General features: G+C 53.6%; 12 protein-coding genes across 12 annotated transcripts; 6 read left to right on the top strand and 6 right to left on the bottom strand.

The window, feature by feature from the left end:
* The first annotated feature begins 112 nt into the window (after nucleotides 1-112).
* P168DRAFT_288563 (putative monooxygenase) lies at nucleotides 113-1,572 on the top strand. Its single transcript, XM_024836813.1, has 2 exons — nucleotides 113-228; nucleotides 282-1,572. Exons 1-2 carry the CDS (start codon nucleotides 147-149, stop codon nucleotides 1,364-1,366), a joined length of 1,167 nt encoding a protein of 388 aa, XP_024695228.1. The 5' UTR covers nucleotides 113-146; the 3' UTR covers nucleotides 1,367-1,572.
* Nucleotides 1,573-1,787: 215 nt separating this feature from the next.
* P168DRAFT_265308 (transcription factor domain protein) lies at nucleotides 1,788-4,301 on the top strand. Its single transcript, XM_024834905.1, has 4 exons — nucleotides 1,788-2,570; nucleotides 2,619-3,299; nucleotides 3,353-3,834; nucleotides 3,908-4,301. Exons 1-4 carry the CDS (start codon nucleotides 1,837-1,839, stop codon nucleotides 4,171-4,173), a joined length of 2,163 nt encoding a protein of 720 aa, XP_024695227.1. The 5' UTR covers nucleotides 1,788-1,836; the 3' UTR covers nucleotides 4,174-4,301.
* A 608-nt stretch (nucleotides 4,302-4,909) lies between these two features.
* On the bottom strand, nucleotides 4,910-5,364 carry P168DRAFT_280037 (thioredoxin family protein; the record flags this gene model as incomplete). Its single annotated transcript, XM_024835844.1, has 2 exons — nucleotides 4,910-5,282; nucleotides 5,342-5,364. 2 exons carry the CDS (start codon nucleotides 5,362-5,364, stop codon nucleotides 4,910-4,912), a joined length of 396 nt encoding a protein of 131 aa, XP_024695226.1.
* Nucleotides 5,365-6,286: 922 nt separating this feature from the next.
* P168DRAFT_280036 (uncharacterized protein) lies at nucleotides 6,287-7,289 on the bottom strand (the record flags this gene model as incomplete). The annotated part of the gene is made up of 3 exons (XM_024835843.1): nucleotides 6,287-6,300; nucleotides 6,353-6,392; nucleotides 6,477-7,289. 3 exons carry the CDS (start codon nucleotides 7,287-7,289, stop codon nucleotides 6,287-6,289), a joined length of 867 nt encoding a protein of 288 aa, XP_024695225.1.
* Nucleotides 7,290-7,600: 311 nt separating this feature from the next.
* P168DRAFT_316624 (uncharacterized protein) lies at nucleotides 7,601-8,023 on the bottom strand (the record flags this gene model as incomplete). The annotated part of the gene is made up of 1 exon (XM_024840033.1): nucleotides 7,601-8,023. One exon carries the CDS (start codon nucleotides 8,021-8,023, stop codon nucleotides 7,601-7,603), a length of 423 nt encoding a protein of 140 aa, XP_024695224.1.
* Nucleotides 8,024-8,312: 289 nt separating this feature from the next.
* P168DRAFT_325476 (UbiA family prenyltransferase) lies at nucleotides 8,313-9,281 on the bottom strand (the record flags this gene model as incomplete). The annotated part of the gene is made up of 1 exon (XM_024841004.1): nucleotides 8,313-9,281. One exon carries the CDS (start codon nucleotides 9,279-9,281, stop codon nucleotides 8,313-8,315), a length of 969 nt encoding a protein of 322 aa, XP_024695223.1.
* A 1,237-nt stretch (nucleotides 9,282-10,518) lies between these two features.
* P168DRAFT_302930 (T6SS phospholipase effector Tle1-like catalytic domain-containing protein) lies at nucleotides 10,519-12,482 on the bottom strand (the record flags this gene model as incomplete). The annotated part of the gene is made up of 2 exons (XM_024838704.1): nucleotides 10,519-12,307; nucleotides 12,372-12,482. The coding sequence occupies 2 exons, from the start codon at nucleotides 12,480-12,482 to the stop codon at nucleotides 10,745-10,747; spliced, it is 1,674 nt and encodes a 557-aa protein (XP_024695222.1). The 3' UTR covers nucleotides 10,519-10,744.
* A 541-nt stretch (nucleotides 12,483-13,023) lies between these two features.
* On the top strand, nucleotides 13,024-16,985 carry P168DRAFT_309525 (peroxidase/cytochrome P450 family protein; the record flags this gene model as incomplete). The annotated part of the gene is made up of 9 exons (XM_024839309.1): nucleotides 13,024-13,093; nucleotides 13,306-13,535; nucleotides 13,588-13,685; nucleotides 13,737-13,978; nucleotides 14,032-15,146; nucleotides 15,196-15,728; nucleotides 15,783-16,437; nucleotides 16,486-16,765; nucleotides 16,822-16,985. 9 exons carry the CDS (start codon nucleotides 13,024-13,026, stop codon nucleotides 16,881-16,883), a joined length of 3,285 nt encoding a protein of 1,094 aa, XP_024695221.1. The 3' UTR covers nucleotides 16,884-16,985.
* Nucleotides 16,986-17,251: 266 nt separating this feature from the next.
* Nucleotides 17,252-18,802, top strand: P168DRAFT_302929 (uncharacterized protein). The gene is made up of 2 exons (XM_024838703.1): nucleotides 17,252-17,364; nucleotides 17,416-18,802. Exons 1-2 carry the CDS (start codon nucleotides 17,350-17,352, stop codon nucleotides 18,700-18,702), a joined length of 1,302 nt encoding a protein of 433 aa, XP_024695220.1. The 5' UTR covers nucleotides 17,252-17,349; the 3' UTR covers nucleotides 18,703-18,802.
* Nucleotides 18,803-18,875: 73 nt separating this feature from the next.
* Nucleotides 18,876-21,617, bottom strand: P168DRAFT_249447 (MIF4G domain-containing protein; the record flags this gene model as incomplete). Its single annotated transcript, XM_024834169.1, has 2 exons — nucleotides 18,876-20,186; nucleotides 20,243-21,617. The coding sequence occupies 2 exons, from the start codon at nucleotides 21,615-21,617 to the stop codon at nucleotides 18,949-18,951; spliced, it is 2,613 nt and encodes an 870-aa protein (XP_024695219.1). The 3' UTR covers nucleotides 18,876-18,948.
* Nucleotides 21,618-21,985: 368 nt separating this feature from the next.
* On the top strand, nucleotides 21,986-22,429 carry P168DRAFT_280031 (signal recognition particle 14 kDa protein; the record flags this gene model as incomplete). Its single annotated transcript, XM_024835842.1, has 2 exons — nucleotides 21,986-22,012; nucleotides 22,070-22,429. The coding sequence occupies 2 exons, from the start codon at nucleotides 21,986-21,988 to the stop codon at nucleotides 22,427-22,429; spliced, it is 387 nt and encodes a 128-aa protein (XP_024695218.1).
* A 447-nt stretch (nucleotides 22,430-22,876) lies between these two features.
* Nucleotides 22,877-24,835, top strand: usgS (transmembrane protein UsgS). Its single transcript, XM_024836812.1, has 5 exons — nucleotides 22,877-23,027; nucleotides 23,240-23,346; nucleotides 23,432-23,604; nucleotides 23,654-24,047; nucleotides 24,117-24,835. The coding sequence occupies exons 1-5, from the start codon at nucleotides 22,970-22,972 to the stop codon at nucleotides 24,483-24,485; spliced, it is 1,101 nt and encodes a 366-aa protein (XP_024695217.1). The 5' UTR covers nucleotides 22,877-22,969; the 3' UTR covers nucleotides 24,486-24,835.
* Nucleotides 24,836-25,010: the final 175 nt, after the last annotated feature.

Below are 25,010 nucleotides of genomic sequence, written 5' to 3'. Positions count from 1 at the left end.
GTCATGCGCGATCTGACCACAGTTTAGGAATGGGTGGTCTGACCACCGCCTTGGCACTGGCGCAAAAGGGCTTCAAAGATATCCACGTCTATGAGCATGCCTCCGACCTGGGGTTTGTTGGCGCAGGCATCCAACTGGCTCCCAACATGGCGCGCGTGCTGGACGGCTTAGGAGTGTGGAAAGCCATTGAGAAAGAGGCCGTCAATATTGAGGACACCAGCGTACGGGGTATAGTACAAGTCCTGTTCGACCGACGGGGGAGAGGTACTGACGGAGAACAGTCGGCGCCTCCAACGCCGAGCTGGCCTACGTGCCGTTGCACTACATTGAAGAAACCTACGGATACAAGCATATGGTGGGTCATCGCGCATCGTTGGCAAACGGCTTGTACCAGGGCTGTCTGTGCCACCCGGACCAGATACACTTCCACTTCGCGACGACCGCCGAGCAGATCGAGTCGTTTGGCCCGCGCCCGACTTTCACGGCCGTGCCGCGCGACGCAACCCAGCAACCCTATCAGGTCGAGGTCGACATCTTACTAGGAGCGGACGGCATCAAGAGTAACACGCGGGTGGCGATGCTGCAGGAGCTAGGCATCGAGGTCGGCATCCAAGACACGCACCAGGCAGCATACCGGATCCTCATCCACCGCGACCAAGCACAGCACGACCCGGAGCTCCTCGAGCTCATCAACAGCAACCGGGTCACGCGGTGGATCGGCGAAAAGCGGCACATCATCGCATACCCAGTCTCCAACAACACGATCTACAACATATCGACCGCGCAGCCCGACACGCACTTCGCAGCCGCCACCAACGCAACCTACACCACGCGCGGGTCCAAATCTACCATGCTCTCCGTCTTCGGCGACTTCTGCCCGCTCGTGCAGCGCATGCTCAACTACGTCCCCGAGGGCGAAGTCTGCGAGTGGAAGCTCCGCGTCCACGACCCCCTCCCGACCTGGGTGCACGGCTGCGTCGCGCTCCTCGGCGACGCCTGCCACCCCACCCTGCCGCACATGAACCAGGGCGCCGCCCAGGCCATCGAGGATGGCGCCGTCCTGGCTGAAGCCCTGTCGCGCATCCCAGACTGCACCCCGGCCTCCGTGAACCGCGCCCTCCAGGTGTATGAGAAGGTGCGCAAAGACCGTGCCTATGCGCTGGTCGCCTTGGCTGCGGAGTCTGGCCGCGCTTTGCACCTCGGTGACGGGGCTGCTAAGAAGCAGCGCGATCAGCAGTTTGCGGCCCTGCGACAGGGGAAGGGACCCGTGCCGGATAAGTGGGCTGATGCGGATGTGCAGAGGGGGATTTATGGGTTTGATTGTGTGCGGGTGACGCAGGAGAAGTTTGATGAGTATTTTGCGTAGATGCTTCATTTTTCTGCTACAATTTCTGCTTGGTTCTCTTATTGTCTGTGTGTGGTCCTTCAATACTGATGAGATGAAGATCTGCTCGAGATACCAAGCGGGCATGAGGTATATATTCGCACGAGTTATGAATATTCGGCATTTTTGGTGATTTCTCACCGTTGCTTTTTCTGTTGCCACTTTTACAGGGCCTTTATCAGAATATGTAGAATCGAAACATCTCAATTTGTATTAGATTTATAACGTGAAAAGATAGAGTCTTTAGTGGCAAGGCATACTGTATCTCGAAGATCCATAACTAAATGTACATAATCGGCCAGTTCGCCGACGGCTGAGTCATCCGGCCGTCGGGCGTCGGCCAACGGCGTCATCTTCTCCTCTTCAGCTTCATCTTGAGACACTTCTCTTCCTCTGCCCCTCTTTTTCCATACCGAGAATCTGTCATGCGATGAGGGCCCTCGCCCCCGATCATGTCACCCCGTCCTTATCGCTCCAAGCGTCATCGCCCCTGTGATCAATGCCGTGAGAGAAAGCTTGGGTGCCAGACCGAAGACGGTCTGCCGTGTCTGCGATGTCGCTCCGCCGATCTTCCCTGCAGTTTCGACCTTCCGCCGCCCAAAAGATTGCGTCGGGGGTCTTCATTAGGGCAGACAAATGTTCGAACTAGTTCTGTGGACTCACCCGTGTCCCGCCAACGACCGTCGTCGGCATGGGAAGACACCCCCGGCGCTGAACCCCTGCCTACTGCGGCTACGTCGCGGGCCCCGTCCCCCGGGCCCGGGGGTGTCAATCCCCCCCGGCCGGCATTCGCTCACCTTGAAGACCTCCCGGTCGCTAGTGGTGGTTCGCCTGCGCTGTCGGGTCATATGGTGGCGGGTCCCTCGGTCACCCAGTTTGTTCAGAGCCTGGATCAGCTCGAGGGCTTCTCGGCCCAGCTGTTCGGCGCCTCCGCCGAGTCCGACCCCTGGCTTCTGCGCCATTGCTCGTTCGACGACAGCGGTGTCAAGGGGTTTTACAAGGTGCACTTCCGCAATGCCGGTGGCGTGCCCACCTACGACAAGATCCCTGTGCACTTTATGATCGCCGCCGATGATCTGGCGGCCACGGCCAAGCGCGAGACCTCCTGTCGCACGGCCGGTGGCGCCACGCGTGAGGAGCTCAATCGTCTCGTGCCCTTGGACTGTGGTCAACGCTTGGTTTCTCTGTAAGTATTCCCAGACGGTGTCTAGGGGTATACAAATTAATGGAGTAGATTTGTCAAGTACGTGTTCCCAGCGTTGCCGCTCATCTCCCGCTCGCAGCTCGGATTGACCCCGACGTGCTCGATCCCGGAGCAATGGGCACTGGAGAACACCCCCGTGCATTTATTAGCAGCCGTCTACGCGGCAGCTCTGCCGTTCGCCGGCCACGATGACTACCTCTGCGTGCTGCACACGTACAACGTCCCGCCAGTCGACCGGCTTTGGCGCATGACATACGAGCTGGTCGCCGAGGAGATCCACACGCCGCACCTGTCGGTGCTGCAGGCGGGGCTCCTGTACCTGCACAAGCCGCTGGACGAGGCGCGGGCCAGCACGGCCGACTCGCCGTTCATCTGGTCCTGGGTCGGCAGTCTTGTCGGGTTGGCCGAGTCGTTGGGTCTCCACATCGAATGCCGCATGTGGGGCATTCCGACGTGGGAGAAGCGTCTGCGACGTCGGCTGTGGTGGGCCGTCTACGCCGAGGACAAATGGCGCAGTTTGCTCCTGGGACGGCCATCCTACATCCATCGCGGCGAGTGGGACGTCAGCGAGCTGGATGGCGCGGACTTCCTGTACCGCGCGCGCGGGGCGTCATCGTCCTCATCGGCCGTGCAGCCCTCGCCAGACCCTGTGCCGTTCCGCTACCTGGTGGATTTGTCTCGGATTGCGGAGCAGATCTACGAATCGTTCTAGTACGTTTTCTCCGCCGTTTGTTTATTCTTCTTGTTTTGTACTGACCGATCAGCACGCTGCGCGCGTCGCAATTCCTGTCAGAACGGTTCGGCGCCTCGCACGAGACGGGGCGGCCGCTCCTGGAAAAGCTTAACGAGTGGTACTCGTCGCTACCGGAGAGCTTCCGACTGCCCAACTGGAACAAGTCTGTCAGCGGACTAGCGCCCTACCCAACGTCAATCCATTTCGCCTACCTGATCCTGGTGCTCTACGTGTACCGGGCGCTGCTGCGGCCGATGGCACGCTCGTCCAGTCCGCCGCTGATCTTCGACCTAGACGAGATGCCCACGGAACCAACCGCCCTAGACCTGGACGACACCTCCGTCCTGGACAGCATTGTAATGCCCGATTTGGAGTCCTTCCCGGCAGTGGTGGAGCTGACAGACCACGACACGGGCGAGACGACGCTGAACGCCGCGGAGCGGTGCGCCTCGATCGTGATCAACTTCACGCGACGTCTGACCCCGAGCGACTTTACGGGGTTTTGGTATTCCTGTACGTTTTTCTTATTTCTTACTCCTGGCGTAGTATAACCCTTACCCTGAACGTAAGCTAACTAAACGAATAGGGTCCCGGATCGGCTTCGCGACGGTGTCCAACTTTGCGCTGCTGCTGCTCGTGCAGGCCCCCAATGCTGAGCGGGCTTTGAAAGGCAAGCAGCTGGTGGATTCATGGCTGCGCGTCCTGCGGTGTCAAAGCGTGAGCTTTCCGATGGTTCGACTGGGACTTACTCGCCTGGATGCGATCCACTGGGTGGGTCTCGAGCAGACTTTTGTGCTGCCGCAGCATGTCCTGCAGGTTGTGAGCTCTCCGCCGGGCTCGGCGGCCGTGTAGGTCGGCCGTCGGCGGAGAGGTCGGTCATCGGCCACCGGCCGTGGCCACGCCACTGAGCATATGTATAGAGAGGAACAAAGATATAAGTATAGCAAGATAGCTCTTGTTTCTAGTTGAATAGATCAAATCAATGAATATCTAAACTCGTTCTAAACTCATAATCATAACCATTACAATCATTCCTACTGGAATATCTCTAAGATACCAACAAGAAACATGTCCCTCTTCCACACCCTCCACAAAAAGAAATCCACCCCGGAGTCAACCTCCCGAACCAGCTCATCCTCACGGCCGGAATCCATCTCCGAGATGACCCTCGTCGAGTATGCTTCTTCTACCTACAGTATGAATTCACTAAAGTCTCTGACCGGATACCTCAGACAGAAGACGCGGCAGAAGAAGGAGCAGAGGGAGAAGAGGCTGTATCCGCAGGAGTTCAATGGTATGTTACTCTCCATGTCTTTCAGTATATTTAATCAAGTGTTGAGATGCTGACGGTGTGAGCATAGCGGGAGATATGTGTTTTGGGTCGTGTTGCCGCAAGTAATCTGTCTGAACCCTGTGGACGGATTGAATGGCGAAGAACAGCTGGGATATCATCGAGCATGGCATAGCATACACCATGACCAACTATAACAACAACAACAAAAGCAATAATGATAATGATAATGATAATGAAATGTCAATAAAAATGACCCCTAAAAAATCCCCAAATCCCGTTCCTACCCCTGAAAAATCACCCAATATTCCTCCCAATCATCTCCTCCAACAGATTCACCCTCCCCCCCTTGTACTCATCCACGAGCTCCCCATCCGAAAAGAAGAAAAATGCAGGGACAGCACGCACGCCCAACTCCTGCGCCAAATCCGCCGCCTTGTCAATGTCGAACCGGACGAACCGCACTTCGCCTTTCCCCTCCCCCTCCTTCTCGCCCTCCTTCTTCTCTCGCTCTCCCTCTGCCTCTCCCTCCTTTCTATTCTGATACTCGCTGCTTAAGCGGTCCACATGTGGCGCAATGGCGTCGCACGGTTCACACCATGCCGCGGAGGCCTGGACGACGACTTTGCTGGGGGTGGATGCGTTGAGGGTTTGGAGGAGTTCTTGGAGGCTGCGATGGGAAATGATTTAGTATTGCAATTTGCTATTCTGAGCGATGTATGTATATACCTGGTAATCTCGGTGATAGGCATGGTGGCTCTTGTTTATATCTGTGTCTGCGTGGGTGTTGCCAGATCTCCACGGTTGGAGGTTGGAGTGCGGGGAGATGGCACGATGATGTCATACATGCCTGAGGCATTTACTGTACTATAACTATACTGTACTCTGCACGGCTGGAAATCTTCACTTCGCTCAGCCTCAAAATGGTTCTTCCACAATTCATACATAAAAGATTACTACTTACTGATTGGGTTTAGAACTGCAAAGAAATTTGTTATCCCCCGTACTTAATCTAGAATATATATAGCTATAGGCTTGTCTAAAATGGCTAAGAACACTAAGCAACTATAGATATCAGACTTAATAAATATTCTTATAGATCTAAGTCACGGACACTCTGGTTATTATACCCTGATATATACTCTTTCTTTAAACAAATCAAGTTTATAGATGCATAATTCTGTTAAACTTATAAACATTCTTCATATTTCTATATAAAATATCAAGACTTCAGACATGTCCGGCAGGCTATATATTCCTCTCTACCGTCAAATCTAGGCTATATCTAAAGGCTAAGATAAATATAATAACACAATCATTAGTTCTATATAAGAAGAAATAGATAATCTGCTAGTATTGTTACTCTCTTACTCTTATATCACGTACTCAAGATAATTATAATCTCATGATCACACTACTGATGCGAGCTGACTAGCCCTACTTAAGCCCTTTGGCTGCCAGTGACTTGGGAGTATCCCGGAATTGGTGATATATCCAAGTATCATGCGAATCTCTCTCTCTCTCTCTCTCTTTCTACTTACAAAAGGGTGCCTCCTGCATAGCTCTACACACGCTAGGGCTACACCAGGCTAATGAATCTCTCTCTCTCTCTCTCTCTCTGTACGTTAAATGAACTTCATTACATTATTATAATAATATCTTCGCTACCGATCCTTAGTAAGAAAGACCTGGATTAATGATACAGATCCCACACTCTCCCGTAATGGCTCAGAAACATACTCCCCGGGACAAAGATCTCATCCCCCTCATCCACCCACCCCTGCACGATCCGTTCACAAAGTCTCTCTATTCTGTCCCGGTCGTACTTCCTATCCTCCCCGGCCCACGACTGTAATGTTCGTACGCTGGCCAGAATATTCAGCACCTCGATTATGCGTGTGTCGACAAGCTTCAGTTTCCCACGCTCTGCGCACAGCTCAAAAGACACCCCGTACTGCGTCGAGAAGGAGCGCTTCCACTTCGCCACCTGCGCAGGGTGCTCTCTCTCCGCGGACGTGATGACATTCACGTCGCGCAGGATGTCGCCACCGGATACAGGGTGGCGGTTGGAGTGCTGGTGAGGGATGGGGGTCGGGGCGACCATGGAAGGATTGTGGCAGTCGCCCCAGGCGGTAAGAACGTCCCTACGGTGGGCTTCGTAGGAGGCGATGAGTGGTTGCAGGGTCTCTTCGAAGCTGTCGTCCCTGTCATAGAGTGCGCGGTGCACCCTCCCGGCGTCGTCCATCCGTCTTTTGAGATCGTGGCAATCTGTGGTGAGACTGTGGACTGACTGGCTGAGGAATTGGACGGTCTCTTCGATGTCACTGAGACCCTTCAGGGGTTTTTTACTGGCAAATTCGCTTGCTCCGTGTTTGGGATCGTCCGCTGGTTTCGTGTCATCCCAGGGCGCGGAAGAGAGCAGGAGGCGGCCGGAGCCCTCTCCTGAGGTCGTGGGAGAGATGAGAGTGGATGGTCCCGCAGTTGCTGGAATGGGTAGGTGAGCTTCTTGTGAAGCATGAGGCACATCGTCAGTGTGAGCCCTCTTAGAAGGTCTTTCGTCTTGTGAAGCACCAGGCCCCTCGTCAATGCAAGCCCTCTTGAGAGGCCTCTCGTCTTGTGAAACACCAGACACTTCGCCAATGCGAGCTTGCTCGGACTGTCTCTCGTCTTGAGACATATTGATAGTTGATTGGTGATAGCAAAGATGGAAGATATATAAAGCAATTGATGGAAGATATATAAAGCAATTAATGAGAGACAGAAGAGATAAAACAATGAATGGGAGAAGAGAAGAGATGAAACATGGAGTGGGAGAAGAAAGAGAGTAGAGAAGAGTGTAGAGACGAGAAAGGAAAGAAGGTAACGAGAGGAAAGAGCAACGAAGTGGGGGTAGAAAGGGAAAAGAAGAGAAGGAGTCCCCAATTAAATCATCTTCATTGCAGGAGTGTCTTTATCTACACTCGTTGATTCTGACTTCACCACTCAACTTTAACGTTGGTCGAGCTTGCACCAGCTGCTGAGGACGTCCATGCGGTGGGCATTGTGAGCGTTGACGAGCGGCTGCAGAGTATCTTCGATGCTCTTGAACTTGGCATCGAGCATCTTGGAATCATCACGGAGCCATTCGATCTCATCACGGAGCATATTGATATCATCACGGAGCCATTCGCTCTCGGCAAGGAGAATTTTGATACTATCACAGAGTATCTTGATATTATTACGGAGCCATTCGTCGTTCTTGACGCGGAGATCCATGGTGTGTCCTTTGAAGTGATTTCCCTGTACTTCAACCTCTATTTTGGGATGTTTCTCTAAGAGGAGGAGGGTTTGGACGACCTCTTGAACGCGACTGAGACGCTCTTCTATTGGAGCGTACCTTGTTTTGTGTTCGGAAGCATCCTCTGAAGCCATGGGGGTGATAGGAGTGGATGGTCCTATGGTTGATGGACTGGATTCGTGGCCTGCTTGGGAAGAACAGGGCTCCTCACCAAGGCGTATCTTCTTGCAAGGTCTTTGGTCTTGAGACATCTTGATGGATAGTTTGTGATAAGGATGAAGGTAGTGGTAACGCAATGAAAGAGACGAGAGGAGAGAAAAGAGGAGAGAAAAGTCTGTGTAGACATGTGACCCAATTATCTCAATCCATCGTCATCAGAGTGTCATTATTGACTACCTAAGGAGACTCATTAATGTTTGACTTTTACCACTCAACCCGGCGCGCCCACGTATTCCAGAATGACAAATATCCCACCATCATATATGCCGCCAGCATATAGAATCGCTTGTACGTCTTGCGATCAAACGCGATCCCCCCATCCAGATGCAGCCGAACCCCCACCACCCCAGCAAAGAGCGTATACAGCGCACTGGTCAATCCCATCCCCGAGAGCAGCCACGCTCGATCCATCCCCGGACTCACATCGCGCCCTAGACACGTGTAGGTGACGCATAGCAGAACCGCCCCGGCGCCGAGCACCAGCAGTGCAGTCACAGCGCGCAAGATGCGCTCACCACGAGGCCCAACGATCACCGCGAGCGTGCGCTTGTTAGTCGCACGATCCCCCTCCACGTCTTGGAATTCCTGCATCTGTACCGTCGCCATCACCCACGCAGCTAGCGCCAGGATCACCCGGGTCGGGAGCACAGGGAATGTCGGGACGGTGCTCTGGATGACCGTGTCCAGCAGTCGGAACATGTTGTACGTGCCCACTGTGGCGAAGGCGTTGCGGAAGAACCAGTTGTTGGGGCGTGGCCACACGTAACAGAAGTAAGTCCACGCTTCGTATTCCACGAAGAGCCAGCCGGATTCGGCGCCATTGCCAAAGATATATGCTGCGGCCAGCGGGCACAGAACCCAGCTGATAGCCCAGCGGCGGTGGGCACCACGCACGCTGAGCAGACCCGACGGGATGGGTCGATATGGCTTGTTGGCGGCGTCTTCGGCCACCGAAGTGACTTGGTTGATGAGTTCGAATACGTATAGGTGGCACACGAAGCAGGCGGTTGTCTTCACCAGGAGGAGCACAACTTGGGACAGCGTCAAGCTCAGAACCAGGCCGGGGACGGGGAACAGGCGGGCCAGCAGCCCCACCATGGGGAGGATCAGGCCCTCGCGGATGTTGGCTCGGAGGAGACGTTCCGTCAGGTGGAGCTCTTTGTGGAGGCTCATGATGGACAGGTCAAGACAACAAGGTCCTGCGTGTTCCAGGTTCTTGAGAGAGGTAGTGAGGAGTGAATGAAGTCAAGTTGAACTGGGGAAGAGGAAGAGCTATAAATGACCAGGCCCGTGACTCTCACCTGCTTCATCTAGCTCTCACACAAACGATGTTCGTCTTATTTTTACCCCTCCTGCTACTGATCGACGCCTTTCCCAAACCAACCCCGACAATTCGCTGATCCAAGATCCGCAGAACATGCTGTCACGGAATGGCGGATTCACTGACTAGCCTAGGCCAGAAGTACTAGAGCGACACTACCAACGAAACCCTACTTTATGTAGAAAGAGACTTCGAATTCACAATACTCCATGAAGAGTAGCAGAGATAACAAATCAAGTTAACCGTTGTCGATCCCGGTGCCATGGCCCGGAAGTGAACCCGGCATACCCAAAAGAGGGGAGTACAGATGTCAGGGCTGGGTATAGCGCATGCACGATGACCCGACTGACGAGCCCTGGCTCTCTGGTTGCATGGTTAGGGCCGCAAAGGTCCCAATTACTGCGTCCTATGGCCCTGAGACATAACCTGCGGGGCCCCTCTGATCCATGACCGTTGGCGGGTGGAGCTGTGGTCTCCCGGTCTCTGGTACCGGGCCTGGCGATGGCAAATCATGGCTACTTGCCAGGATCAACCCCTGCCCCATGTGGTGGATGGTTTCGGTTGGTCAGGCCGTTGATCGGCGAGCTCCTAACCCTGTGTCTATCAGAAAAGAGAACTTGGCGAATCCACAATCCCCACAGGTCTGGCCCATCCCCTCTGGACACCACACCGAAAGAACGTACTGTGCTTTCGGCTAACTAGTTAGTTCATGAATGGCGCGGACCGTTGCAACTTTGCAAGACAGTGAAGCATACCAGACCTTGTCTTGCCCCTGGGCTTCTAGTGTCAGGGCAGCCCCGCCCTGTCCATCAGACAAGGCTTGTCTTCTGTCGCACCGGGATGTTTGAGAATTTCCCCGGGCGCCCAGTCGCTAGATGCGCCATCGATGGATCCCCGGGGAGACAAACTACAGGATGCATTCGGGCTTTTCGCAGGTTGCTTCGCAGGTTTGTAATCCCGAGTCCATGGCGCCGTTTATTAGCGTCTCAAGACATGCCAAGATGAGGGGTGAAATCTCGCTCCTGATGGCGTTCGAAGGAAGTCTCTGGCCGCTAGTATCCGAAGCACATGCCAGTCCAGCGGTCAAAGGAGGGGCGAGCCAAGATTGGCAATCCTTCCCAGTGTATATAGCAGGTCTCGGGAAGTGACCATCTGGGTGGACAATTGGCGGGCCAACTGACATTCTTACATCAAGGCAAACGGCGCGAAACGAAACCAGCGCCTCTTATAAAAAACTAGACCTGATGTAGCCTATCCGCGGGCTTGTTAAAGACAGAATTGCGTCCATTGGCCTGATTTAATCCGCGTGGCTGTCCTAACTTGCTGCTACGACATCTTGGCGCATGTACGTTTCGCGGACTGGACATCCGGCATACCTGGACACATCCCATCTCCCCATGCCATAATCTTTCGGCGCCTTTCGCACCCCCCGTCCACCACGCCCGACAATCAGATTCCCCGGTCGGTACTCGGGATTGTCTTGCATCCGGCGAATGACAGAGACATGGACCTGGGCGTCTTGGGGCATATCGCGCACTTCTCCACGGGGGAGCGGCCAGCGGATTGGTTTCCAAGTCCCATCGCCTTGTAGGTCCATGCGCCGAAATGGGAGGTATTCCATCATTTTCCATGACAGCACCGAGGTCACCGGAAGACCATCGCCGAGTTTAAGGCAGTCGTGCAGCTTAGCGCTGCTCGAGCGGCGCAAGGCCTCGTTGAACTTGTCGTCCCGTGAATGGTCTTGTGTGGGATTCTCAGCGACGCCTCCCACATCAGCTGCGCGCTCATTGGCCCTGGTTTTCATTTCTGTGTCCAGAGACTCCGCCACGATGGGACCGTTCCAGCATTGGAACTTTTTCAGTTTGGAACTTTTGAATCTCAGACCAGCCCGTTGAGCTTCTTGCACCATCCACACCAATGGCGCATGACTGAGAGCCCACCCCTCTCCTTCATTTTGCTTCCAGCCCCCGCCGATATCCGCATGTGCCCCGGGGAACCAGACCTCCTCCAGATCTTGTTCATCATCCTCTTCATCTTCGTCCCAGTTGATGGACGCGACAGACGCCGTCGACTCCTCATCCTCGGCCTGCGCTGAATGCGCCCCTCTGGGCCGAGCGCCGCGTCGAGACGGCCGGTAAAGCGAATAGTTAACTTCTTCAATGTCCCCGTCGTCTTGTGCATATTGGGGCGTAAATTGAGAGTGGAGTTGCCGCGCTTGTCGTTTCATATGCGCCCGGATTCGAGACTGTCGAGACTGCATCTGGGGTTTAACCTCGGAGATCAAATCCTGGCGGAACTTGGCCCGACGCTCGTCGATTCCCACGGCATGTCGAATAACCTTGGCCGAGGTCCGTGACGCGTAGGGGGTCTTACTACGCTGCATCCACGGGTTCTCGAATCGGGGCACGCTGTTCACGGTGTCGAAAAGGCCGAGGAACCGAATCTGCGTCACCGGCCGACTAAACGTTTCCCGGAACGCGGCCATATAGCGAAATTGTTCATTCTTTTCCTTTTGATCCCCGGTCCGCTCCTGCCACTGTGCAAAGGTTTTCCAAACAAAGCGCAGCAGCTCTTCATTGCCCAGCTCCAGGAGGCCCATGTAGTCCAGCATCTCCGCCAGAAACCGAGCCACGTAGGCACCGCGACTGAATCCAAAGATGTACAGGTCGTCTCCGGGGTTGTGGTAGCGCATGAGGAACTTATAGCCGCCCATGACGTGGTCTGCAAAAGTGGTCCCCACCGCCGAGGCTTTGGCTTTGAGATAGGCCGACTTGACCCTCTGCATGTGACCTGGCTTCGAGAGGGACTGCGTGGTGACATATGTCCCGATCCCGGGCTGATAATAGTGGCATTGGTGCGGGTCACTACGGTCGAGCATCTGCTCGCGATGTGAGTACTGACTGCTACAGGATGTGGCTGTATGGCATGGGCTGCTCACTCACGCGAAAGATCTTAAGCACGTTGCTGTCTGATTCGTCTCCTTGGAACTTATTTCCCGTGCCGTCGAAGCACAGGACGACCTGTTTTGGGCCGAGGCTTGCGGATTGCGCCATGTTGGACGTGTTGTTGTTCGAGAAGGAATTATTTCACTGGCTTTACTGGTGGATTTTTGATAAGGTTTGCCCGTAGGGACCGGAATGACAGGACTCCTCAGCACCTTGATGAACCTGTCATCTACAGACAGTCAATTGAAAGGCGCGAGGATGGAAAAATAGTTGGCATGCTGTAAAGCTTAACAGGGGACTCTTATGACTTCACCACGTCGAACGGATGCAACTAGCAACAAGAGTCTAGACAAACTCAAATCACAGACGGCAGAATGCCACACAGTGGTAGAGTCCACACAAATCTACTCGACGCAAAAGCGATCGCTCTATGTGCTGCTGTACCAAAGAGTCCTCCCGTCTGGGTGGAGAGTTGCCGTGGGCTTCCGGCCGGTATAGATGGAGTTGACATGATGCCCTAACCGTGGACCACATCGCTAGCCGCCGCATTAGGAGGTGTCTACATTTACCGTAACGGCTGACACGATGAGTTACCACACTGTTTTTGTTCCTCGTAATAAGAACCATGTGCTTGTGGAAGACACCCATGATGTCAACGACGAAGGACAAGGTCACGGGGGGTTACTCAATGCGAAGCAAGCCAGCATGGACCGTCCATCGTGAGTCCATGTACAATTAGAACATAGTCTCATCTTCGATCGTTCTCGCTTCAATTCCACAACACAAGCAGAGCAGACACTGAAACAGCTGTAAGCCATGAAATTCGGCAACGAAGACAGTGTGGCCTCTGCCTCCCACGGGATCGTCCCAGAGCACAGAGCGCCTCCCAACAAAGTGCTGCCGGAGAGAAAAAAGAGCATCGAAGAGGCAGAGACTTCCAAATTCCAGGAGTTCAAGAAACTCATCCACGCTGCTACTCGCCCCCTTCCGACAGAGACCGGCGATGGTAGCTACATCGAAGATGAATCGAGCGGTGGCTTGTGGGCTGATTTCCGGGTCCTGGGTATGAAGGATGCCAGCACATTGGTCTCGATGCTTGAGAATAAGTTATCGGGCGCTTTTGTGGACGATAAGACGATGATGATGGAGCATATCATTCAGGTACTGAGCGTCGAGATCGTCAACGCATGTATGCTAATTATCGTCTGTCCAGCTGGTCAGCCGACTGCCTGACGACTCGAAGATGCGGTTCAGACTGACCAACTTGTTTCTGAACGAGCTCTGGGAAACACTCCCCCATCCTCCATCGACGTATGATTCCAGTCTAGGCTCCGTCCCAATCAGCCGAAACTGACCATCTAGTTATGTCGGAGAGAAATACGCATACCGGGCTGCGGACGGCTCCCATAATAACCCTTCGATGCCGGCTCTGGGGGCGGCCAAGACAGAATACGCCCGAACAGTCCGTCCTACGACCACCAGACCACCGAATCTACCAGACCCTGGCTTGATATTTGACAGCTTGTTCGCTCGAGAGCAGTTCAAGCCTCATCCGAATAAAGTTTCTAGTATATTCTTTACTTGGGCCTCGCTAGTAATTCATGGTATTGTCCACGATGACAGCTCACACCGACCAAGAGACCTAATTGTGATATAGATATCTTCCAGACCGATCGTAAGGATGAGAACATCAACAATACATCGTCATATCTGGACCTCTCCATTCTATATGGAGACAGCCAAAAGGACCAGGACACGATCCGAACTTTCAAGGATGGCAAGTTGAAGCCGGATTGTTTCTGCGAGTTCAGACTGCAGGCACTGCCAGCAGCCTGCGGCGTCATCCTGGTCATGTTGAATCGATACCACAACTACGTGGTCGAGCAATTGGCCTTGATCAACGAAAACGGTCGATTCACGAAGCCCAAGGACGAACAACTTTCACCCGACGAGGCCAACAAAGCGTGGACCAAGTACGACAACGATCTCTTCCAAACAGGCCGGCTCATCACATGCGGCCTGTACATCAACATAACGCTCTACGACTACCTGCGCACGATCGTCAACCTGAACCGCACCAACAGCACCTGGTGTCTAGACCCCCGCGTGAAAATGGGCGAGCACGAGAAGACGCCGTCCGGGGTGGGCAACCAATGCTCGGCGGAGTTCAACCTGGCCTATCGCTGGCACAGCACAATCAGCCAGCAGGACGAAGAATGGACTAATATGACATATGAGAAGCTGGTGGGCAAGCCCGGCGAAGACGCCTCGGTTCAAGACCTTTTCACGGCGCTGGGTGAGTACGGAAGGAATTTGAACCCGGACCCCTCCAAACGGACCTTCGCCCAGATGAAGCGTCAGAGCGATGGTAAATTCCCAGACGAGGACCTAGTTGGCATCCTGACCGATGCTACTGAGAGCGTGGCGGGGTCTTTTGGCGCACGCAATGTTCCCAAGGTACTGCGCGCTGTCGAGATCCTCGGTATTGAACAGGCGCGCCGTTGGAATGTCGGGTCTCTCAACGAGTTCCGCAAGTTCTTTGACCTGAAGCCCTACAAGAGCTTTGAGGAAATCAACTCAGACCCGGAGGTTGCGAACCGGCTTCGACACCTGTATGAAAAGCCGGATTATGTGGAGCTGTATCCGGGTATCGTGGCCGAAGAGGCGAAGGATCCTATGATCCCCGGGGTGGGAATCGCTCCCGGCTATACTGTTTCGCGCGCTGTCCTATCAGACGCAGTTGCTCTGGTTCGAGGTGATCGATTTTATACTGTACGTTCTGTCTCCATGTCATAGTGGTCAGCCCTGCTAACAAATCCAGCTGGACTATAACGCCAGGAATCTCACCAACTGGGGCTTCACCGAGTCGCACTACAACCTGGAGACCAACCAAGGATGTGTCTTTTACAAACTGGCCCTCCGCGCATTCCCCAACTGGTTCAAGTCCGACTCGATCTATGCTCACTATCCCATGACGATCCCGTCAGAGAACAAACTGATCATGCAGGGCCTGGGAAGAGAAAAGGAATATTCCTGGGATCGACCATCCTTCAACCCCCCCAGGACCAATGTCTTTGCGTACCCGAATGTTCGGGAGATTCTGAACGATCAGGACACTTTCCACGTCACTTGGGGCGAGGCTATTGAGTACGTGTTTGGCGAAGGGGGCTATTACTTTATGCTGTCGGGAGATTCACGGTTCCATTCTACCCAGCGCCAGTCCATGGGGAAATCCCTCTATATTGGTCAGTGGCATCAGCATGTCAAAGACTTCTATATAGCCGAGACTGAGCGGCTTCTTCGCGAGAAGTCATGCTCGCTGGGCAAGGTCAATCAGGTTGACATCACTCGCGAGTAAGTGACCCTGTCGTGGACATGCAGAACGCTCTAACCGGACTATCTACATAGTGTCGGTAACCTGGCTCATGTGCACTTCGCCTCGAACGTCTTCTCGCTTCCGCTGAAGACAGAGCAAAGTCCGCACGGGATCTATACCGAACACGAGATGTATATGATCATGGCCGCCATATTCACAGCCATCTTCTTCGACGTCGATCCGGCCAAGTCGTTCCCTCTGCGCCACAAAGCCAGGGAGTTGGCCCAGGGTCTGGGTAAAATAGTCGAGACCAGCGTGAAAAGCACTCAGAGCTCCCGACTGCTGTCCTCGTTCTTGGGGAACTTCCATACCAGTGATCATCCACTGAAAGATTATGGAACACACATGATCGCCCGACTGCTCGAAACAGGACAGGATGCGTCGGAAATCACCTGGTCACAGATCCTGCCCACCGCGGTCGCCATGGTGCCCAACCAGGCACAGGTGTTCACGCAGATCATGGACTATTATCTTTCCGACAAAGGGAAAGAACACCTTCCTGCCATCCACCGCATTGCGAAGGAAGACACCCCTGCCTCGGACGACAAGCTCCTGCGCTACTGCATGGAAGCCATCCGACTGCATGGGATCTTCGGATCGTACCGGGAAGCCCAGGCGCCCGTCACGATGGAAGACAACGGTCACCACTTGAGCATCAAACCTGGTGATAAGGTTTTTGTCAGCTTTGTCAGTCCACCCGTTCCCGGCAAATAGGAGTTTACTAACACGACACAGGTGGATGCGAACAAGGATCCCGTCGCTTTCCCAGACCCCGAAACCGTCCGTCTCGATCGCCCCATGGAGTCTTACATCCATTACGGCGTCGGCCCGCATACCTGCCTGGGGATGGAAGCGAGCAAGGTCGCGTTGACGGCTATGCTTCGCGTTGTCGGTCGCCTGAATAATCTGCGCCCCGCGCCTGGCCCGCAGGGCGAGTTGAAGAAGATTCCCCGACCGAATAACTTCTACAGTTATATGACGGAGGATGAGACGAGCTTCTTTGCTTTCCCGATGTGTATGTGCCTGGCTGCTTTGTTTGATAGGAGATTCATTACTGACTTGCGTGTACAGCTTTCAAGGTTCATTTTGATGGGCCTGTCCCGCAGTCGACTGAACGTGCCGGTTCTGTTTGAGTCTTGGTTAACGGTTCTATCTGAATGATGGAGCCCCATGGAGGAGCCTCATAGTATATATAATCTTAATTACGCTTGTACTGAGATGCGTGTTGGTGGTTTGGTTGTGTTGGATAGCCATCATTCCAGTACGTAGCTGTACATAGGAATGGGAGGCGTTGGAAATCTGTATATGTGGTGCCATCGTGCGAATGATGGATAATCCCTCCATGTCTACCTATGTTTCGACCAAAATCCATCCATATCCGAGTATATGTAGAGGAGGAGATTCCAAGAGAGCAGAGGATGAAGATGTAGACCGCAAATGATCTGCCGGCAGATCGCGTCCATATCGAGATCGCCCGCCTTGCGTCAACTTTCCGTCCGGCTTCGCTTCCCTCCGGTTTTCTGATTTATCAACTTCTCAATTCCCCACACGTTCCTCAGCCATGCTGGGGTTGGGTCGCCTGGCTCTCATCTGCCCCTTATGCCCCCACTAGGCGTAAATTGCGTTGATCCGCTGGGTCGGGAACATATTCACTAACTGCTGCAGACGCCTTTCCGCCGCCCCTCTGCCTATCCTCCGGCCGGCCCTCAATTCGCGTCCACCCCGCGCTTCCTGCTTTCTCAACGCACTTCTGGTCCTAATCGAGGTACACAGGACAGCAATGACTCGATTGATGCGGATGATGTCGATTTATTGTCCACGCCGGTCGCCACAAAACGAGGAAGAACTCCTGCGACGCGACGGGAAGATGTCATTGATGATCGAGACGACGACAGCGAGGATGTAGACGACAATGGAAGGAGGGATACTGTCAGCAGCAGTCTTCCACAAGATGCTGGTCTCCTCGATGAGGAGTTCGAGGCATTGTTCGGGCTGACAACAGATCGCTCAAAGCGACGTCGCGTTTCTACCCCGATAAACAACACGGAGACGCCGGTACAGTCTCGGAGGAAACCACCAATCGATACAATCGTGCCCTCGTCCCCTCCATCGCCTGCCGGATCACCTGCGGTTGAGCCGGATCTGTACACCCCAGGACCTTCCCGTCCAACTGCCACCCCGATGAAAGTTTCGACTCCCAACACACAACCTCCATCAGCTCTCCGCAGCCAACCACGTTTTGTACTCTCCGCAACTGATGCTCATCCTCAAAGTAGTCAGCTTCCACCGCCCGGTTCCAGATCACATCTACAAAGCAGTACACCGAACCCGCCCCGCAAACCCGCCTTCGTCCTCCCGCGTCCCCCTTCACCGTCGCAAGTAGACAACTCAGCGGCCGCCATCCCGACCCCGTTCTCCCCCTCCTCGCGCATACTGGGGCGTCGCGGCCGTCCACGAGACGGCGGCCCAACATACTCTGCCGGCGGTATGGCCGCTGAGGTGCGCAGTTGGATCCTGGACATGGGGGCCAAGCGCGACCAAGCGAATATGACGACCGTCTCCTCTCGCCCGGCCCCAGACGTGCACGATTATGCTCTCGCTGTGAAGGTCATGAGTGTCCAGCAGACATCACTGACCAGCTCTGGGCCCTTGGCCTTCGTAAGGGGACATCCCATTCTCTCATTGTCATCAGAGGAGACCCAAGGACAGGCCGACTCTGAACCTACTAAGAATGTCGTACTCTTTGGTTCCCCTCGTGCGCGGCCCACTGCATCGCCAACCGAGCAGGTCATACGGAGTCGAGTTCCCGATCTACAACCGGGAAGCTTGATTGGGGTGTGTCGGGGGCTGGTCTGGGAGATCGATTTGAGTGATCTCGGGCTGGAAGGTGCTGTTGATTCTGCTAGTGCAGGGAAATGGCTTGTGGGTATGGAGTGGGACTTGATTTCCTAGCTCTGCGACTAGATGTGGTTTACATTTAGGACTTGTATGATATTTATGATACCCGGCGTAAGGAAGCTATAGACCGCAATGAGACTTTTTACTTGCTGCAAGCAATATTGACCATCCGATCATGATGGAACCATGTACATAAGGGATTGGACAAGAAAGAAAGATTTATATATGCAAAGCTTTTGTCCAGTTCGCCAGGAACCAATCCTCAACCATACGCCGGAGAATATAACAAAGATAAGGAGATTATACCCCCTCCTCCTCCTTAGCCACCACCTTCAGCGCATCCACCGCCGCGCCGCAACCCCATTTCACCATCTTCTGCTCCTTGCTCGACGACACAATATCCGTCTTAGCCACCACCTTGCGCAGGAAGAAGATCAACCCCTTGGCGATCTGCGGCGTCTCCCTAGTCCGGAGGAAAATGTCAATCAGGGCCCTTTCATCCCTCTCGGGCTCGACATCCTCGCCCTTCTTGTCCTTCTTGCTCTTCTTGGGTGCGCTCTTCGCCTTCTGCGACTGCTGAATGACGGTGATCAGGAGCAGCTCGACGAACGTCTTCGACTTGGGCTGCAGGTACGCGAAGTTGAGCGTCTTAAGGATACCCAGGTTAAGAGTTCCATCCGCGACAAGCGTCCCGTACATCTTAGCGAGGTTAACGAGCGCCTTCATCGGCAGTTGGTTTTCCTCGTCCTCGGCGCCAAACGCGTCGTCTTCGTCGTCGTCATCGCCCATGTCGCCTGACTCGCCCATCCGCTTGAACGCGTTCCATAGCGTGTACATGAAGGAGACTTTGAGGCGGCGGCCGAGTTCGCCGCACACGCGCCGCGCGATGAGCGTGTAGTACGGGTTGTAGGATTCCTCTTCCATGGCGCAGTGGGTGAGCACGCGCGGGATCTCAAATTCCTGGACGCGCTTCAGGCGGAGTTTGAGGAGTCGCACGTGGGCGTCTTGGTAGTCTTGGGCGGACATGATGGCGACGAAGATGGAGCGCCGCACGTCGGTGTTCATGCGGTGGGATTTGGCGAGCTGTACTAGGTCGGGCTCGCCTTCGCTGTCGTCGTCTTGCCCTGCTGCTGCTGCTGCTGCTGCTGCTTTGCTGTCCATGGGGAGGCCGGAAAGTTCCTGGCGTGCGGATTCGAGCGGATCCTCGCGCCAGCTGGCGCCTACTAGCCACCATTTGCCCTTTTTGGTGGAATTGTGGATGTCGCTTCGTGAGATGCTGATGGGTTCGGAGGCGCGGAGGACGCGCGTGTTGTTGAGGGATCCGAGGATCTTGCGCATTTTGGTAAGGTGTTCTGATGCTACGTTTGCGTTGACTCCCGCTTTGATTTTGTTGTTCTTCAGGTCGGTGATTGTGTCGATCATGAATTTCGTGCGGACGGAGAGAGATGCTTCTCCGGCTTTGGCGACGGCCGGTTGGATCAGGAGGACGATGTCTTTCAGGGAAGACGGATCATCTTGACGGAGTTGAGGTCCAGAGTCTATTTTTGTTAGCGAAGAGATTTCGTTATCGTTAGGGAGAGAAAAAGGCACTGACTTCGTATAATCTTGAGGAGTAGCTCAGTGTTCTCCTCTGTGATGTCCTGGAGATACAGACGAATGTAGTCGAAGATCAGGGCACTTCCAATGACGTGGAAGTTGTAGAGTTGGGACAGCAGAGATATCAGGTTGGTAGACTCCTTCCCTTCAAAGCTGCCTCTTTCGTCTCCACCCGCGTCTAGAGTCTCCACAACCTTTTGTACAAGCTCTGCGCCAAAGTCCATACCCACAACCTTGTATATCGCCGCGATAAACCCAGCGTGGAGGACCATGAAGGTGTCCTGGTGCACAGACCGTTCGCAAATGAGACCGAACAACAGCGATATCAGTGTCGACGTTACATTCTGCCGGGGATGATCACGATAGAGCTTCTCGAATTCGGCAAGGATGGAGACAAGGTTCGCTTCCGACAACTTGTTCAGCTGTCCTTGGGCCTGTCGCCTCAATCGAGTGAGGGACTCGGATTCAGGATTAGCGGCAGCTCGAAGTGACGGAGGGATATATTTCTGCGGCGGCTTCTCGGCAACCGGTGCGACGTAAGGATTTTCCTTCTTCTTCGGTGCCGATTTGGTCTCATCGTCTTCCTGGTCATCCTCGTCACTAAAGTCTTCCTCCAGGCCCTCCATATCCTCATCCTCCATGTCATCCATGTCATCCATGTCCTCATCGCTTCCAAGATCCATGTCCTCATCATCGTCTTCGCTTTCGGATTGTATTCCTTGAGCCTTTCTTCTTTTGCTCAGCAGCCACTCGTCGGCTTCTCTTTTGCGTTTGCGCTTTTCATCGCCAGACCCCTCGTCGAGCTCGCCGAGCAGATCCTCGAGACCGTCTTCCTGAAATGATTTCGGCAATTTCTTGCCTTTTTTCATCCCAAGCTTCTTCTCAAGTGCCGCAATTTCCGCGTCATCCTGGTCTAGCTTGTCCTTCATCGTTGCCGTGATATTCCGCCGGCGAGGCTTGTCCTCTTCTTGGCTATCCTCTTCACTCTCAAGGTCCAACTCCGCGTCTTGTCCTTTTTTAGCCTTCAGAATAGACTTGGGCTTCTGGTCGGCCTGCTTTTTCGACTTCGACTTGCTTGTCACAACTTCATCAGCCGATTCAGCCAAATCCGAGTCCTCCCCAAAGCCGTCGAATGCGTCCTCATCGTCATCATCCTCCTCGTCAACGTCAACCTGCTTCCCGCGGCCATATTTGGAAGCTGGAATGGGCGCTCGTTTCGTCTTCTTGTTCGATCGCTCCGCTTGTCGGCGATCTTTCCGCGTCAAGGGTCCTGAGCGTTTGTTCTTCTTCTTATCTCCATATGTATCTTTGATACCAAGTTCTGTTCGAAGATTTCGAGGCAGACCGGTCGTTAAATGCATAGGACGCCGCATGGTGGGCTATTTCGTTGCTTTAAGTCTGTGCAGATCGAGGAATCGCATAACGACTTTTTTTTTATGCCGGAGAGAAAAGCAGCGGAGCGGAGGCGGAAGCCCAAGGCGGTGAGCCCACAAATGCGGAGTCTATGGTGTTCCCACTTCTCTCCCCACCGCTCATCGTCACTCGCATTCCTCTCTCGGTCAATTAATTGGACTGTACATCTTGACTGCAGCGAGATCCGAAGGCTTTCTTGCTTATCGCATAGATCAGTCATTCCTGTTCTGCTATACCATCCAGCGGAGCGAGGCAAGGACTTTGCGCGCATTCGACCCACAAACCCGCAATCTGTACTTGTGCCGTCAGGGCATACTAGGATTTCAAGATGCCTGCCCCTCTCTCCCACGACGCGGTATGTACACATGTTTTAGTTCTTCCGTCATTTGCAGCATAGCTTACAATCGACCAGTTTTTCACGTCCCTGTCCGACCTCCTCACCAAAACCTCCCAAAAATCTCGCGGGTCCGTGACGCTCACCCAAAAGCCTCTCCTTCATCCCACTCCGGACTCCTCTTCGAAACCCTCTATTCTCATTCGTGCCACGGACGGTAACACGAATGCGCCCAACCCGAAAGCGCACAAAGTCGAGAAGAAGAAGTCATCCTCCAAAGTGAAGCTGTCAACTGTTGCCGCGCCTGAAGAACTTGATGCTTTCTACGCTCGCTACGCGGAAGTGTGCAAGGCTGGTATGACGGGACTGAAGAAGCGGGACCGGAAGAAGGGGAAGGCCAAGGCCAAGGGCGGTGCCGCGAAGGGTGTCAAAGCGTGATTGTTTATTCCTTTTTTTTGTGGTTTGCAGGAACTCGGTATATGGCCGAATGGTGGTAGCGGTAGAACCCGTGGATAGATGGGCTGCTTCTGTTTGTCTTGCATCTAAGGCGTTAAGGGAATCTTATGTGTTTTTAATTACTTGATATGTTGATACACCGGACAACTGATGAGCACATGGATTGGCAAGCGGTATCGTCTGGGGAATTTCCCTTTTCCAACATGACCCATAGTAGTGTAGATTTGATATGTAATGACTACAGTATTTCAAAATGACATTCAAACCCAGAGAAGTCAACGTCGTGGATGTTGCATGCACAGCGCCTTGAAATGGACAGATCTAGTGGGGCCTCAGGCATCATACAATATTAGTGCCTGAGGCTGCAAGGGGGCCAACAAGGCGATGACGCAGCCATCATTTGCAGTTTATGCATCTGCCTGTCGCTCTCTCCAACCTCAACCCCCGACCTGAACGAGGGAGATACGCCGTTCTCAAAATCATATCACTCTTTTGAGGATCTAAGCGACCTGGGCATCGATCATGTCGAATTTCGAGCCGAATGCCGTGATTCGCGGCGCCCAGCTCACCATCGTAGGAAGTCAGTCCCCCTACCCTAAATCAAGCTTCGAGCGATCCAGGTGTCTTATAGCCCTCGCATGCACACACACAGGCCCAGGTTTAGGGTCTAGCACTGGCTTTCTTTTCTTTACTCCTTTTTCTGCGCCTTCGGGGTCGTCACCGTTGGCTATTGGAGACCTGAATAGCTTGTTTTCACGTGCCGGTTCGTCGTGCTGACCATATATTCTACAGCTATTCGTGTCCTAAAAAACCCCGAGCTCTTCAAGTATGGCCACTTCCGACAGGCCGCTCTGGCAGTGGCAGTGGGGATCATCATCCAGTTGATCATTCAGATTCCGGTATGGCGCAACTATGATTCTTCTTGACAGGGTCGAGTCATGGACGGAAACACTAATGACTTGCTACTGTCTCCGATTGGATTAGATCATTGGAGTACGATTCCTTCTCTGGACGACGTCGTTATTCGTCGACTTACAGAGCGCCTCCTGGGATGACTCGATCCTAGAAGGGTTGAACTTCTTGAACGAGTCGGTCCTTCAGGTGCCATTTCTGCTCATGACACTGATGCGTTACGTGACGCCCACCCTGGACGAGATGTACAGTCTATTCATCTCTCTCCATTTGTTTATCTTGCTGATCGAGTAGCTTCATGCAATCTCTTCAATGGGTCGACACGACCTATGTCGCGAAGCACAAAGCGGAAGACCCTTCCAGTCTGCGTGCTATGTACTATCCACATCTGGTGCAGTACTCCACCAAAGGCGGCACGGGAGTATCGAAGCCTATTCCGGAAGCAATCATGCTGTTCATGCGCAGATACGGACGCAAAGTCGGCATGATGCTGGGGGTCTACATGCTTTCTCTCGTTCCTGTCATTGGCCGGTTCGTGATGCCCGCTGCCTCGTTCTACACCTTTCAGTCGGCTGTCGGAACCACACCGGCTGCGGTGATCTTTGGAACCGGGCTTGTCCTCCCCAAGAGATTCATTGTGTCCTTCCTTCACACCTACTTTTCCTCTCGCAGTCTGATGCGAGAACTGGTACGTACCACTCCCCCTACCAAGAACTCCAATCTACAAAGTTGAGGATATGACTAATATCTAGAGTAGTTGGAGCCGTACTTTTGCCGAATCCGCTTTGCCCCCGAGCAGAAACGTCGCTGGTTCCTGGACCGAGAAGGCGTCCTGTTCGGCTTTGCGTTCGCTTTCACCGTTGTGCTGAAAACCCCTTATGTCGGGGTCCTCATGTACGGCGTAGCTGAAGCGTCCACTGCTTATTTGATCACCAAGATCACGGATCCCCCACCGAATCCCGACGAGAGCGAAGGTTTTGCGGAGAGCCAGGTGACTTGGGCCAACAAGCATGACTTCCTGCAGCTTTCGCTGGAGAACTTGGACAAGATCAACGAGGCAGCTCTTAAGAGACGTGACGAGAAGAGGACTGATACTCCTGATCTTACTCCTAGAAAGTTTGCTTAGCCATTCGGGGCAATGTATAGATTGTCAACTTGACTGAGGGGAGCCTTAAGTATGACATCAAATTTCGCGGTCTGCCTGCAGTTCGTACCCTTCCTATGTGCTTGAGAGTGGCATACAAACCGCAAGCCAATCACGGCTAGATACTCTCAAACACCTTCAGTTGTCTCAGTGGGAAGAGGGCAGAGTTTACCAGGAGGACCCATTTGTGCTATATCCCTCGGACGGTAGTCCCAAAAGGTATTTCTTATAGGCCGTTATAGACTTGATATCTACACTAAATTTATGTTGAGACCTTATGGTGGGATCCTGTATACAGTATCAGTGGCCCAAGGGATACCCCTTGATTAACAATGATATTTAAGGTCCAAGGATTGGCATTGTAAACATGGTGTGATGAAATGGAGTTTACGGTAGAAGTCGGTGTGACACAAATTTCATAGAAGACCATCGTCGCGACCAGTATCATGGTGACTTTGTGGAGAATTTCGAGAATAAAACGTTCTGAACGAATCAGAAACTCTGCCG

This window comes from Aspergillus campestris (genome assembly GCF_002847485.1).
Source record: "Aspergillus campestris IBT 28561 chromosome Unknown P168scaffold_3, whole genome shotgun sequence".
In the NCBI taxonomy this organism is placed as follows: domain Eukaryota; kingdom Fungi; phylum Ascomycota; class Eurotiomycetes; order Eurotiales; family Aspergillaceae; genus Aspergillus; species Aspergillus campestris.
This window is presented reverse-complemented; position numbering and strand designations above follow the sequence as displayed.